The following is a 13,612-nucleotide window of genomic DNA, read 5'->3' as shown; positions in this document are numbered from 1 at the left end:
TCCCAAACACACCGCCCGGGCAACGAAGGAGTGGCTTCGTAAGAAGCATTTCAAGGTCCTGGAGTGGCCTAGCCAGTCTCCAGATCTCAACCCCATAGAAAATCTTTGGAGGGAGTTGAAAGTCCGTGTTGCCCAGCGACAGCCCCAAAACATCACTGCTCTAGAGGAGATCTGCATGGAGGAATGGGCCAAAATACCAGCAACAGTGTGTGAAAACCTTGTGAAGACTCACAGAAAACGTTTGACCTCTGTCATTGCCAACAAAGGGTATATAACAAAGTATTGAGATGAACTTTTGTTATTGACCAAATACTTATTTTCCACCATAATTTGAAAATAAATTCTTTAAAAATCAGACAATGTGATTTTCTGGAGGTTTTTTTCTCATTTTGTCTCTCATAGTTGAGGTATACCTAAGATGAAAATTACAGGCCTCTCTCATCTTTTTAAGTGGGAGAACTTGCACAATTGGTGACTGACTAAATACTTTTTTGCCCCACTGTAGGTGTACAGGAGGCATGGTTTGTGTTCTACACAACTCGGTGGATTGGAGAGCACCTACTGTCTGCGCTGCATGCGGAGAAGTTTCTGCAGCTCCTTCACTTCCTTCTCCAGAGTTGGGTATTCATAAAGGTCATCCAGAACATAGCGATACAGCATCTGTAATAGTGAGACAAACCCCCTGCCCTTAGGCGTGACTGCAATCAATGGAAGTGCCATGCTGCTTGTTTAGCACTGGAACAGTCATTTGGCAAATAATATGAGACTGAAACATATTTTGTAAACTATATTACGTTTACATTTCCTCACCTCATTAGCCAAACATGCGGAGTCTCGGGCACATCATCTAGCATTAACAATTCAGAACTGTGGGAGCTGTGACATTTCCACATTGTCTGATTAACCACATTTATGGCTCATACCTTCAGAAATAGTTTGGTGTGTTCGCCCTCCTGCAGTGTGTCACGACAGAGAGTAATCCACTGGGAAAGCAGGTGCAGGACTTTGCGCTTCCTCAGCAGAGGCTCTTTCCCTTCTTCCTTCATCCTGCCTCGCTTCAAACAATAGGTGGGCAACAGAGCGGTTAAGGCATCAAAGGAGAGAGGAGTCATAAAGCTACAAACACAGGCAAGGATTTGGAAGAGCCTGAGGGTGCATACTGAGACGAGTGCAGTTTTAATAGCAGGCTCTCGGTGCTTTCAGACAAACACTGCACACTGCAAGTAGGGAAAGCCTGGAAAAAAACCTATGCCTCATTATATATGCACACGGCGTCTCACACAGAAACCTTCTGCACTAGGAATGAATTAAAATTCACAATTCAATTTTACCACAATATTTTTGAAGAAAAAAAAAAAATTTCGGCAGCACGGTGGTGTAGTGGTTAGCGCTGTCGCCTCACAGCAAGAAGGTCCGGGTTCGAGCCCCGTGGCCGGCGAGGGCCTTTCTGTGCGGAGTTTGCATGTTCTCCCCGTGTCCGCATGGGTTTCCTCCGGGTGCTCCGGTTTCCCCCACAGTCCAAAGACATGCAGGTTAGGTTAACTGGTGACTAAATTGACCGTGAGTGTGAATGGTTGTCTGTGTCTATGTGTCAGCCCTGTGATGACCTGGCGACTTGTCCAGGGTGTACCCCGCCTTTCACCCGTAGTCAGCTGGGATAGGCTCCAGCTTGCCTGCGACCCTGTAGAACAGGATAAAGCGGCTAGAGATAAGGAGATGAGATGAAAAAAAATTTCAATTTTATTACCAAAATAATGCAGCATTTATTTTTCTATTCATTATCAACTTAAATATTCCTTTTGTTTCATTTTCTTAATAACCAACAATAATTATTTAGCCACATTTGTAAAATAATGGAGTTGAAGTAAAATACAAATCGCCTACTAACCAAAATATTCCTTTGATTAAAAATGAAAAGTTAATAACAAATAGGCCTTTTCTTAATAAACCTTTATGAACATTTCTACTACTTTAATTTGTTTCTCTTTTCTTTAGCTTTCAGCAGTCTGTAAAAAGAGAGCTCTGATTTCTTGTTAAATCCTTTTGTACAGTCAATTACACAACAGCTCTTTCCCACTTTAGATTTGGGTGTTTTTTTTTTTGTGTGTGTGTGTGTTTTCGTGGCATTAGAGCTAAAGCGCACGTGACTTCCTCACTTATGGTTACAAAGCGCTTGGCCACCATTTTGCTGAGTCACTCGAGGTGATTATCGAGAAATAGTCTGAATCTCTCAACCAGTCAGAGCGTGATTTCCTATGATCACCTCCGTATTTATACTAAAAATTTGTATCACTATTTATCGTCACATTTCTACTATGCGCTCTAGTTAGATATGCAAATAGTGTTTAAACAAGACTGCTTCCATTAAAGCTAGACGGCCTTTTGATTTCATAAAATCAGTGAAATTTAGTTCCCTCAGAAATTTGATCATTGTGATCCATGTTTATTTCTGTAATATCTCACAAAATATCAGGCCATTCTGTGGCTGGGAAGTTATTTAATATGAGGGGATTCCCGAGCAAATAATATGCATGAAATCGCTCACTTCCTGCAGTCAAGCAGACAGAGGAAGTCCGTGTGCGCATGCGCAGGTTTACCTTCTTCAGATTCTTCTTTTGGGTTTTACAGCAGCTGGCATCCACAGTGTTGCATTACTGCCATCTACAGGTTTACCTTTGACTGTGCACTGAGGGTTACATCATTCTGTCACTAAACGAACAGCTGATCACACCGAGGTGCTCGCTGAACACCTGATGTTTATTAGTTCGGTCCTGCGTTTCCTTTCCTTCGCAACATAACGCTTTTTCTTCTCACTTTCCGTTACTGTAGTCGGTCTTTCACGTTGTTTCATTCACACACTCACATCCTCCATTTTTCTCTCCTGTTTCAAATTTGTATCCCACAATGTCTTGCACAAACAGGGAAAGCCCACCACATCATGCATGACATGTGGTGGGGAAAGCCCACCACATCATGCATCTTGAATTGGGTCATGGTGAAGCAGGAAAAAATAGTGGAGAATTTAGGGCCACGTGGCTTTAAATTCATTAATTGTTCTATTTAAAAAAAAATACAATTTGAAGTCTGTGATTTGAATTCAGTAGCTTTCAGTCCATTAAAGAAAAATAATTGGGTGTCAGGGAAAATTATTTTTATGACCTACAATTGAAAAATCTGAAAGGCAGAATAGCTTTAAAATACTCAGAACATAAGAGATAAGAAAAGGATATTGTCCAAGAAGTGCTTGGCAAAGGTCACTGGTAGACATGAACACTGGATAAGTCAGCAAGAAATCATCAAGGAGACGATCTGTAAATAAACCAGACATACACAGAAATTAGCAAGCACAAACCTCTGTTAAACGGGAAACTCCATACTGGTGAATATTCAAAGCTGGAATCATACAGCATGGGCAGGCTTACACATCGTCCTCTATTAGGCCCTGGTCACACTACAGCTTGCGACGGGTTTGCGAATACTTGGTGATGAAAAATTGTTAGCATCATCACCAATCATGCGATGCACGCTGTATGTTCTCTGAGCTTCGCGAGTTGTTTTTTGATGCGTCTCCACCTCATGAGTGGCCAAAAACATCACAAAAAATTTCAACGCATGCACTGATATTTGGTGGCGACATTTTCATCGGAAAACTTGCAGATGGGTTTGAGAATACTTCCCGAAGCTCAGGGAAGCATCACCACCAAAATGCCTCATTTTCATCGATAATCCGTCACAAAGCATCGTGAGCTGGACTGTGACCGTAGCCTAAGAGTCTCTCATTATTTATATTTTTACAAGATGAACAACCGTAAGCAATTTAAGACTGAAGTTATTCATAATTTTAAAAAAAAAGTTGTAAGAAGCAGAGGAGAATTAGCACATGCTTTTATTTTCATTTCTCTTCATCTTGCTGCTCTATTCTGTTTCACAGCATTAATCAAAGACTGATCCTTACAAGAACGCAGCCTGAATGTGTGCCTGAAAGGATGAGCCTTTCTTCAGCAGTGACCTTTGAGTCACACTCAGTGCGTTTACATGCACATAGAGAGAATCGAATTTCTGCCGTTGCTCAACTGAAATCGAAGTTCAAAATGCCATGTATACACCTTAATTCGGCTGAAATTGAACCGAACTTGATTTCTTGTAATCGAGCTACACGACCTAGATTATGCGATTTCTGCCGAGCTACTTAGTGCATGTAAACCCTATTGAGCTATGTATTCGAGCTACTTACTTCAGCACTGCCCCTTCCGGAAGTGACGAGTGACGAGACCACAAGCGGGAAACACAACAGCCTCGGTCGGCATGACAACGAATCATGACAACGGCATGAATCTTTTCTTTTTGTGGCATTGTTTGCACTGTTAAAATTTAGCTCACTTACTGTATCACCAAATACATCTGTACAGCTGTTGCATAGCTGTTAATTTTGTACATAAACAAGTCATTGTGTGTGTGTGTGTGTGTGTGTGTATATATATATATATATATATATATATATATATATATATATATATATATATATATATATATATATATGTGTGTGTGTATGTCCAACATCTGAAGAATGTCAATAAAAACAAAACAATTGAACTTTTTTGTGTGTTTATTAAGACATAAGTTAAATTGTAAGCAAAAAAAATATTTTTTGTAAGCAAAAAATGGACTTTAGAAATATATACAATTGTGCAAAATAAGTTGTCTTACAAAACAGTGGTCTGCGCAGGATAGTTTGTAGCCATACAGTCTGTTAGAGCAAGCCTAACAGCTTGAACACGGAACTGCCAGTGTTGCCAGATTGGGCAGTTTTAAGTTCATTTTGGCGGATTTGAACATGTTTTGGGCTGGGAAACGTCAGCAGTATCTGGCAACACTGCGATAACTTTGTTTATACTCTTGAATAGCTCTTCTTCATGACGACAACCGGAAGTGTACCAACACGATGGGGCGTGTAGCGCCACCTGTGGCTCGGGTGCACAATGTACCTCACACAGCTCGATTTCCTTGTGTGCATGTAGGATTGGATTTCTCTGGCACCCCTGCTGGGACCCTTAGCTCGATTACCGACAGTAGCTCGATTTGGATGTGCATGTAAACGTACTGACTGAGGCTTTATTTAGTCTTCCAAAACCAGAAGTCATTTCTCTCAAGAATGCATGCCTGGAGAGGCGAATGATAAAGTTTGGCTTAGGGGTGGGTGGGACACAATCAGGGGAACAAACTCTGTTTTAAAATTTCGAAGCCAATAAAATGCCTCATCAAGGCGGTGCTTAAAGTAAGAGTGGAAATAAGAAAGCATGTGCTTGTCAGCAAGGGCTGATTGTTAGCATGAATACAGTACCATGAATACAGTATGTCGATAACATAAGACACCAGTTAAGCATGGATGTGTGTGTGTGTGTGTGTGTGTGTGTGTGTGTGTGTGTGTGTGTGTTTGCGTTCGTTCCAAGGACAGATAACAGATTACATGCAATAAAAACAAGCATTATCAATTTTGAAGATTCGCTCGAGATGTTATTATTCCTCTTCATGCTCAAAGTACACAGACTACTGGAAATCAGATTGGGCTTTAGAGGGGAAGCTTGTAGGCGTGGCAGTGTTTGTGCTTGTTCTTGCAATGTCTCCAGATGTGTAATGTTGTTAGATGTCATATCTGGCCCCACAATACTAAAGCTTTTTTAATCTCACAAAGATAGGCTTTTTTTTTTTTTTATTTTAGGCATGGCTTTACCAGTCACTCACTAACACCAAAACCAAGTGGAAAATACCACTGTAAGCAAATATTTGATTGCTGTTCCTGCTTTGTGTCTTTGGTTATGAGCTTTTGAGGCACTTTCAAGTGCATTATTTAGAATTTAGAGACACACTTTGGTCAGTTTATTCTAATATTTCTGATATATGACACTATGCTGACAAATCAACTGTTACCATAAAACCTTAAATAATAATCTGCTATTATGTAATACTGTATAAAATCATAATAATAAATAAATTAAAGGTTTTAAGAGTATTTTTTTAACATCATGAGTAGCTTCCAACTCAAACAAACCTCATGTACAGATTGGATCCAATGGGTGGTGTGTGTATTGTTAAGAGTTCACCTTTGAAGACAGACCTTTACTCGGTCTGACCTGTGCACTGATCTCTGCCTGCCATCAGATCATCAGTCTACCTCTCCTGGGTAATGACTCCTCTCAACCTTGTTCAGCATTAATTTTCTCCTCTGGATGTTTAGCATCCACCCATCAATACCCTTCACTGTGCAGATCCATTAAGACGAGACAGCACATGTGCTCCCAAATCATTCAGTGGGTGTTCAGTTCCCTTCCCCAAGAAACCTGCAAGAAACTCAATACCTGAAAGGAAGCTGGATAAAAGTGCTGACACCAACATGACCACACACACTACATAGAGCTTACACTGTGGATAGCCTCAGACAAGTTGGACTGTTGGCAAATATATACAGTACCAGTTAAAAGTTTGGACACGCCTCCTAATTCAATGTTTTTTCTTTCCATCCATCCATTATCCATAACCGCCTATCCCAGCTGACTATGGGCGAGAGGCGGGGTACACCCTGGACAAGTCGCCAGGTCATCACAGGGCTGACACAGAGAGACACAACCATTCACACTCACATTCACACCTACGGTCAATTTAGAGCCACCAATTAGCCTAACCTACATGCCTTTGGACTGTGGGGGAAACCGGAGCATCCAGAGGAAACCCACACAGACACAGGGAGAACATGCAAACTCCACACAGAAAGGCCCCCGTCAGCCACTGAGCTCGAACCCAGAACCGTCTTGCTGTAAGGGGACAGTGCTAACCACTACACCACCATGCCACCCTGTTTTTTCTTTATTTTTATGAATTAAAAGACACGTCATGTCTTAAAGTAATGATGGCTGTCGTTTCTCTTTACTTAGTTGAGCGGTTCTTGACATAATATGGATTACTAAAGTTGTGGAATAGGGCTAGTTACTGTATTTTTATTATTTATTGTTTGATCTCAAACGCATTAAGAAGGCAAGAAATTACACTAACTTTTGACAAAGCACCTGTTAATTGAAAAGCATTCCAGGTGACTACCTCATGAAGCTGGTTAAGAAAATGCCAATAGTGTGCAAAGCGTCATCAAGGTAAACACTGGATACTTTGAAGAATCTAAAATATAAAACATTCTGTTTAACACTTTTTTGTGCCTTTTTTTGTTTTGTTTGGTTGGGCATTTGCCCATGTAATGAGTAACCACTTCTGAGATTACGGTCCCCGTGACCTGGATCTGATAAGCGGTAGAAAATGGATGGATGGACTTTTTTGTTTACTACATAATTCCATATATATGTTCCATATGTTATTTTGTAGTTTTGATGTCTTCTGTATTGTTGTACAATGTAAAAAAAAAATCAAAATACAGAAAAACTTATGGATGAGTAAGGGTGTACAAACTTTTGACTGGTACTGTAAGTTTGAAACAATCTGAACATGCTGCATGTGTTTGTGGATTATCTTTGGTATTTTCTCATAAATAAATGAAATATGATAAAAGAAAAAAGCTTTTCTCACAAACAAACAAACTTATTCTAAGCCCTCTTGTTGCAGAGATGAATTTGTATTTCTACTGTAAACATTTTGTAAAATCTGCTTATTGGCATTTAAGTTCATTTATGTTCAATTACCTTCTCATCTAATTGTCCAATTGTAACTGTAGGGGATTGGAACAACAGTAAGCAACCTTAAGACTTAAACCTTAATTTAGCTTCTGACCCATCTTTAGCTCATCTGGCCATAAGCCCGTTGAGCTGTTGCCATGGTGTGGCGTCCGTCGTCTACAATTCCGTTAAATCGTATCTCCTCCGTCAGTTCTCCATGGATTTCCGTTCGGATTTTGTTTGAAAGAACTCATCACTCCGCACAAAACTTTGTTGTTGTTGTGTCAAATTTTTGCTAACGAGTTAGTAATTAGGCCAAATTAATGAACTTTCCAGGCCTCTCATGAGAATTGTACCGTACCTCCTCTCTCATTTCTCATCCGATTCCAGTTCTGATCGATGTTTTGGTTAGATCTTCCCTTGAGGAACAAAACTTGGTCGTTTGTTTGTTGATTTTCCTGTTGTAAATAATTTGTTTACTTTCAGTTAAAATCATATCTCCTCCCTCAATTCTCAATGGATTTCAGTTCTGATTGTTTTGTTTGAAAGAACTAGTCGTTCTGTATAAAACTTGGTCATTGTACAGGGGGCTGCAAAAGTAGGTATACAGTAAGGATTATACACGAACAACAGCAGCAGGATGACTTCTACTTTTAGCAGGATGGGGCGCCACCACATTTCGCACTCAATGTGCGTGCGCTACTTGACAAAGAATTTCCCAACAGGTGGATTGGACGTCGGGGAGCCGTTGACTGGCCACCATGTTTGCCGGATCTCACCCCATGGACTTCTTTTTCTGGGGATGTGTAAAAGATAGGGTTTTTGCATGCAAGCCACGTTCTGTTGATGCCATGATTCAGTTCATACGGGAGGCTTGCCAGGAAATTGATGCTGATAAAAGACCTTTGTGCCAGAGTGTGCATGGATGTCCACACTCGACTAGTGGAGTATGTGAATGCCGGGGGCAAACAGTTTGAACATTTGAGGGATTAATATTTATTATTGATGTTATTATTGATATGTTTGTATAATCAATAAAATAACGTTTTGTGCAAACGTTTTGTTTTTCATTACTGTATACCTACTTTTGCAGCCCCCTGTATTGTCAAATTTTTGCTAACGAACTGCTAATTAGGTCAATTTAACAAGTTTCCAGACTTTTCACTAGAATTGTATCTCCTCTCTCATTTCTCACCCGATTTGAGTTCTGATCAATGTTTTGGGTAGATCTTCCCTTGAGGAACACAACTTGGTCGTTTGTTTGTTGATTTTCCTGTTGTAAACAATTTGTTTATTTTCAGTTAAATCATATCTCCTCCCTCAATTTTCAATGGATTTCAGTTCTGATTGTTTCATTTGAAAGAACTAGCCATTCTGTACAACACTTGGTCACTGCATTGACAAATTTTTGCTAACGAACTGCTAATTAGGTCAACTTCACAAATTTTGGGACTTCTCATTAGAATCATATCTCCTCTCGCAGTTCTCACCCGATTTCGGATCGATGTTTTTGAGTAGATCTTCCCTTGGGGAACAAAATTTAGTCCTATGTTGATTTTTTTTCTGTTGTAAACAATTTGTCGTGGAGGTTGGTCCTGTCTCACATTGTCAGATTTCAGTTCTGTTTGATGTTTTAGTAGTCATGGTTGTTTTGATGGCAGGCCAGATGAGCTGCTACGTCCTTGACGTTCTGGTTATACATCTTTAATTTACTCATAAATGTTGTCATTGCCAGGGCTTTGAACCGGTTCAAGGAACAAAAACGAAAACTGGGAACTTTTTCTATTTCACATGGAACCGAAATGAAACCAGAAACTTTATAATTTTTTATGTTCCGGAACAGAAACGCTTATTAAAAATAATGGTAACCGGTTAATACAGGTTTTTATTTCATTCCTCAAAGTTTCCGTAGCCTACAAATAAAAAAGTCATTCTTCTCCTGCGCAAGTTTCTATGACCCGCTGGGGTTCACTTCCTGTGTGACGTTCACTAGACGTTCGCTGACTGAATGGAGAGAGCGGGAGGGTGGACTACTATCACGTCTCCACATCTTAAATAAGAGGTAAATATTGCAGTCGTTATTCAAAAACGTCAATTTCAAACACGATATCAATATATTTGTCCACGTTAAAGGGATAGTTCGGGATTTTTGACATGAATCTATATGGTATCCCCGTCAGCAGTGTCGTGCATCCACACTGACTTACCCCCGACAGTGTTCTGTGAGCCTAGATATTGTACAGTGTTGGTCAGTGCACAAGTAGTTCCGGCAGGTTTCCTGGGGTCTGCAAAGTAACACGTTTTTCTTCTCAAAACAGCTCGTGTTCGAATGAGTGATTTATTAGCATAACAAAACCCTTGTAGTCCAAAAAGTCACACCTTGTAATTGCTTGGGGCTACTTTCTCTCAATAGCGATCAGTGCGCGCTGTCACTGTTAACAGTTGTGTGCGAGCTAGCCAACAACTTTCATTAGTTGTTCGACAGTGTTTAGCAGCAGCAAATTGCTTTCCTCCTCAGTATACAAGTGCGCTTCCATGGCAGGGAAAAAGAAACTACCACTGCTGCCTATGTAGTGCCCTATTTATACAAATAGGAGTCATTCAGGATTCAGCCATGACACGGAGCAAAAACATGGCTGAATCCTGAATGACTCCTATTTGTATAAATAGGGCACTACATAGGCAGCAGTGGTAGTTTCTTTTTCCCTGCCATGGAAGCGCACTTGTATACTGAGGAGGAAAGCAATTTGCTGCTGCTAAACACTGTCGAACAACTAATGAAAGTTGTTGGCTAGCTCGCACACAACTGTTAACAGTGACAGCGCGCACTGATCGCTATTGAGAGAAAGTAGCCCCAAGCAATTACAAGGTGTGACTTTTTGGACTACAAGGGTTTTGTTATGCTAATAAATCACTCATTCGAACACGAGCTGTTTTGAGAAGAAAAACGTGTTACTTTGCAGACCCCAGGAAACCTGCCGGAACTACTTGTGCACTGACCAACACTGTACAATATCTAGGCTCACAGAACACTGTCGGGGGTAAGTCAGTGTGGATGCACGACACTGCTGACGGGGATACCATATAGATTCATGTCAAAAATCCCGAACTATCCCTTTAATGAGAGGCTTGTGAACATTAAATGATGTCTGTTAGCCTATCAATGCATAGGGCCTGACTAGCCTTTGGTAACACACTAAACGAATTATTTTTCATTTTTGGCACTTTTTCTGTTTGTGTAGATGGGAAGACATACTGAGAATCCAAATCGCCAACATTTGAAATAATAATTGTTTTGAATTATTTCTTGTCTTATTTAATGAAGGTTGTAATAGAATTAGCCTACATTTGGCTTAAGCTGGATGAGACAGAGACATAATTTTATAGCCATTTGTTAAACAGCTGACAGGGAACGTAATTAACCGTTCCGGGAACGAAATTTTTTTGTTCTAACCGGTTCGGGAACATCTATTTAATGGTGGAACCCAAAACCGGAAACGTTAAAATTCCGTTTCTGTTCAGAACGAACCAATAGGAAAAAAATTCTGGTTCAAAGCCCTGGTCATTGCTGAAATACACATTTTGCAAGTTGGTAAAATTTTCTTATTATTCTGCAATATTCAATCCAGTTGATTATCCTGAGCCATTCAACTGTGCTTGTCACTATTTAATGTAGTTCTAGTGGATCCCTAAAACACAGTGGGTCATTTCACACAAGTAAATATTGGATTAAAGAATAAGATCTGAGACAGTCTGACATTTACCGTACTACTTCAATTACAGTTCAGCTGATTATGTAGGCTATTATAAGAACCTTCAATTAAAATTAGGCTGATTGTGCAGGTCATTATAACAGGGTAAATAAATGAAGTGGAGGGGGGGAGAGAGAGAGAGAAAATAATAAACATGTGAGGATCTATAGTGAAGGGTGACAGAGCACACGCTCTTCCTTAAGCTGTAAATCCTATTAGACACACTCTGTTCACTGGTTGATGTGTGTGTATGGCATGTTGTTGGTGTTGTAAATTCCACTTTAATTTCACACTCACTTCCTGAGCTTTATGTTTGCATTCAGCTCCAGTGAATCCCACGAACAATTATGATAATCTGGAGAGTAAAACTGTCTGCGTTGTCTGTGCTGCTGCCTCATACACACACACGCTCAATGCGATCATGCGTTTTACAATAAATACAAAATCATACCTAAATTTCCATGCTACGCTTTTTATCCATAATTTCCATATCATTTAATACATCTCATTTAATTGATCATAGCCTAACCCTGAACTCCTGAACGGAGTTAAATCCTGACCCACACCTAATTTCCACTTTACACAGGCCATTTAGCTGGATATAGATCACTGTGTGCTGCTCTGTGCAACATCCAGCTCTCTTGCTCTGCCTCATTACTCCAGAGTGTGCTCGTTTCAGTGGAATTATAATGAATTTTTAATAATCGAAGAGACTAAGAGGGCCCCTGGGGAAAAGAGCTAAACCTTTCAGAGCTCTTACAAAGTGGCAAAATAGTAATAGTAATGCATAAAGGGGCGCATTTACAGGACTTTCAATCAAATAGCTAAATGTTGACAGGATTTTAGATACCATTTCAGATACACATGGCCTTGAGGCTTGTGTGACATCACAGTGTGTTTTGATTTTTTTTTTAAATTCTGCAAGGACAGATAATGATCACTGAAGATACAATAACACTAATCTCCATTCACATTAAAAGAAGCCTTTATTCATCACACTCAAACTTCCTCTGCATTTAACCCATCTGAAGCAGTGAACATACACAAGTGAGTAATGGGCACACACACACACGCGCACGTATCCAGAGCAGTGGGCAGCGATGCTACAGCACCCAGGGAGCAGTTAGGGGTTAGGTGCCTTGCTCAAGGGCACTTCAGCCCAAGGACGCCTCATGTTAACCTAACCTGCATGTCTTTGGACTGTGGAGGAAACCAGAGCACCCAGAAGAAACCCACGCAGACACGGGGAGAACATGCAAACTCCACACAGAAAGGCCCCTGTCGGCTGTTGGGCTTGAACCCAGAACCTTCTTGCTGTGAGGCGACAGTGCTAACCACTACACCACCGTGCCACCCTTTTTCCACTTCATGCAAAGTGATATCAAAATGTTAACATTCCATCAAAGCAGAAGGAACAAAAACAGAAAATTAAAAAAAAATTATTTGGACAAGTTTTTCTAAATATAAAAGTTTATTAGTTTCTAAATCTAGAGTTTGTACGTTCTCCCTGTATCTGTGTGGGTTTCCTCTGGGTGCTCCGGTTTCCCTCACAGTCCAAAGACATGCAGGTTAGGTTAACATGGGGCAGCCATGGCCTGAAGGTTGGGCTGAAGTGTCCTTGAGCAAGGCACCTAACCCCCAACTGCTCCCCAGGCTCTGTAGTATAGCTGCCCACGTGTGGGTGCTCACTGCTTCAGATGGATTAAATGCAGAGGAGGAATTTCACTGTGCTTGAGTCTGTGCTTGAGTGTACGTGTGATGAATAAAGGCTTCTCCTCCTTCTTGTTCACACTAGACATGCTTGAATTTTAAGCAATGTTTTAATCCACTTTGCGTCTCCTGGCTTGTATCTTACTGACATTGAGTAACTTTTTCAGTCGGCATGTGAATACAAAGTAGAAACCCCAGAGAAGCTATTCAGAACCACCTCTGATTTTTATACCCTGAGAACTACAATGTAATGATTTGCAAAGTGACTCTGCAAAACGATACTTTCAGGGCCAAGTGTATGCGTGTTCCTGATAATCACTACACCAACACAGGGAATCAAAAACCCGAATATTCTGCTTGTTCACTGTGTCATGTCATGTTTGTTAGTGAACTGTTATACAGTTACACCCGGACCCTCATATTTCATTAACGTTCATCACTTTGTGCTCGGTTCCTGCTGGGTGTGAGCACGGCATGAAAATGAATCACATATGG

General features: G+C 40.5%; 1 protein-coding gene across 2 annotated transcripts in view; it reads right to left on the bottom strand.

The window, feature by feature from the left end:
• The window catches only part of rapgef5b (Rap guanine nucleotide exchange factor (GEF) 5b), a 142,074-nt gene that overhangs the window by 23,971 nt on the left and 104,491 nt on the right, over window positions 1-13,612 (bottom strand). For both annotated transcript variants that reach the window (XM_060921779.1, XM_060921778.1), the window contains exons 12-14: window positions 3,231-3,309; window positions 924-1,068; window positions 563-660 (exon numbers count right to left, since the gene is read on the bottom strand). In XM_060921779.1, the coding sequence (XP_060777762.1) occupies window positions 563-660; window positions 924-1,068; window positions 3,231-3,309 (322 nt within the window). The remainder of the gene's footprint in view (window positions 1-562; window positions 661-923; window positions 1,069-3,230; window positions 3,310-13,612) is intronic.

The sequence above is a fragment of the Neoarius graeffei genome, chromosome 5 (genome assembly GCF_027579695.1).
Source record: "Neoarius graeffei isolate fNeoGra1 chromosome 5, fNeoGra1.pri, whole genome shotgun sequence".
Lineage (NCBI taxonomy): Eukaryota > Metazoa > Chordata > Actinopteri > Siluriformes > Ariidae > Neoarius > Neoarius graeffei.
Note: the sequence above shows the minus strand (reverse complement) of the source record. Positions and strands in the feature narration are given on the sequence as shown.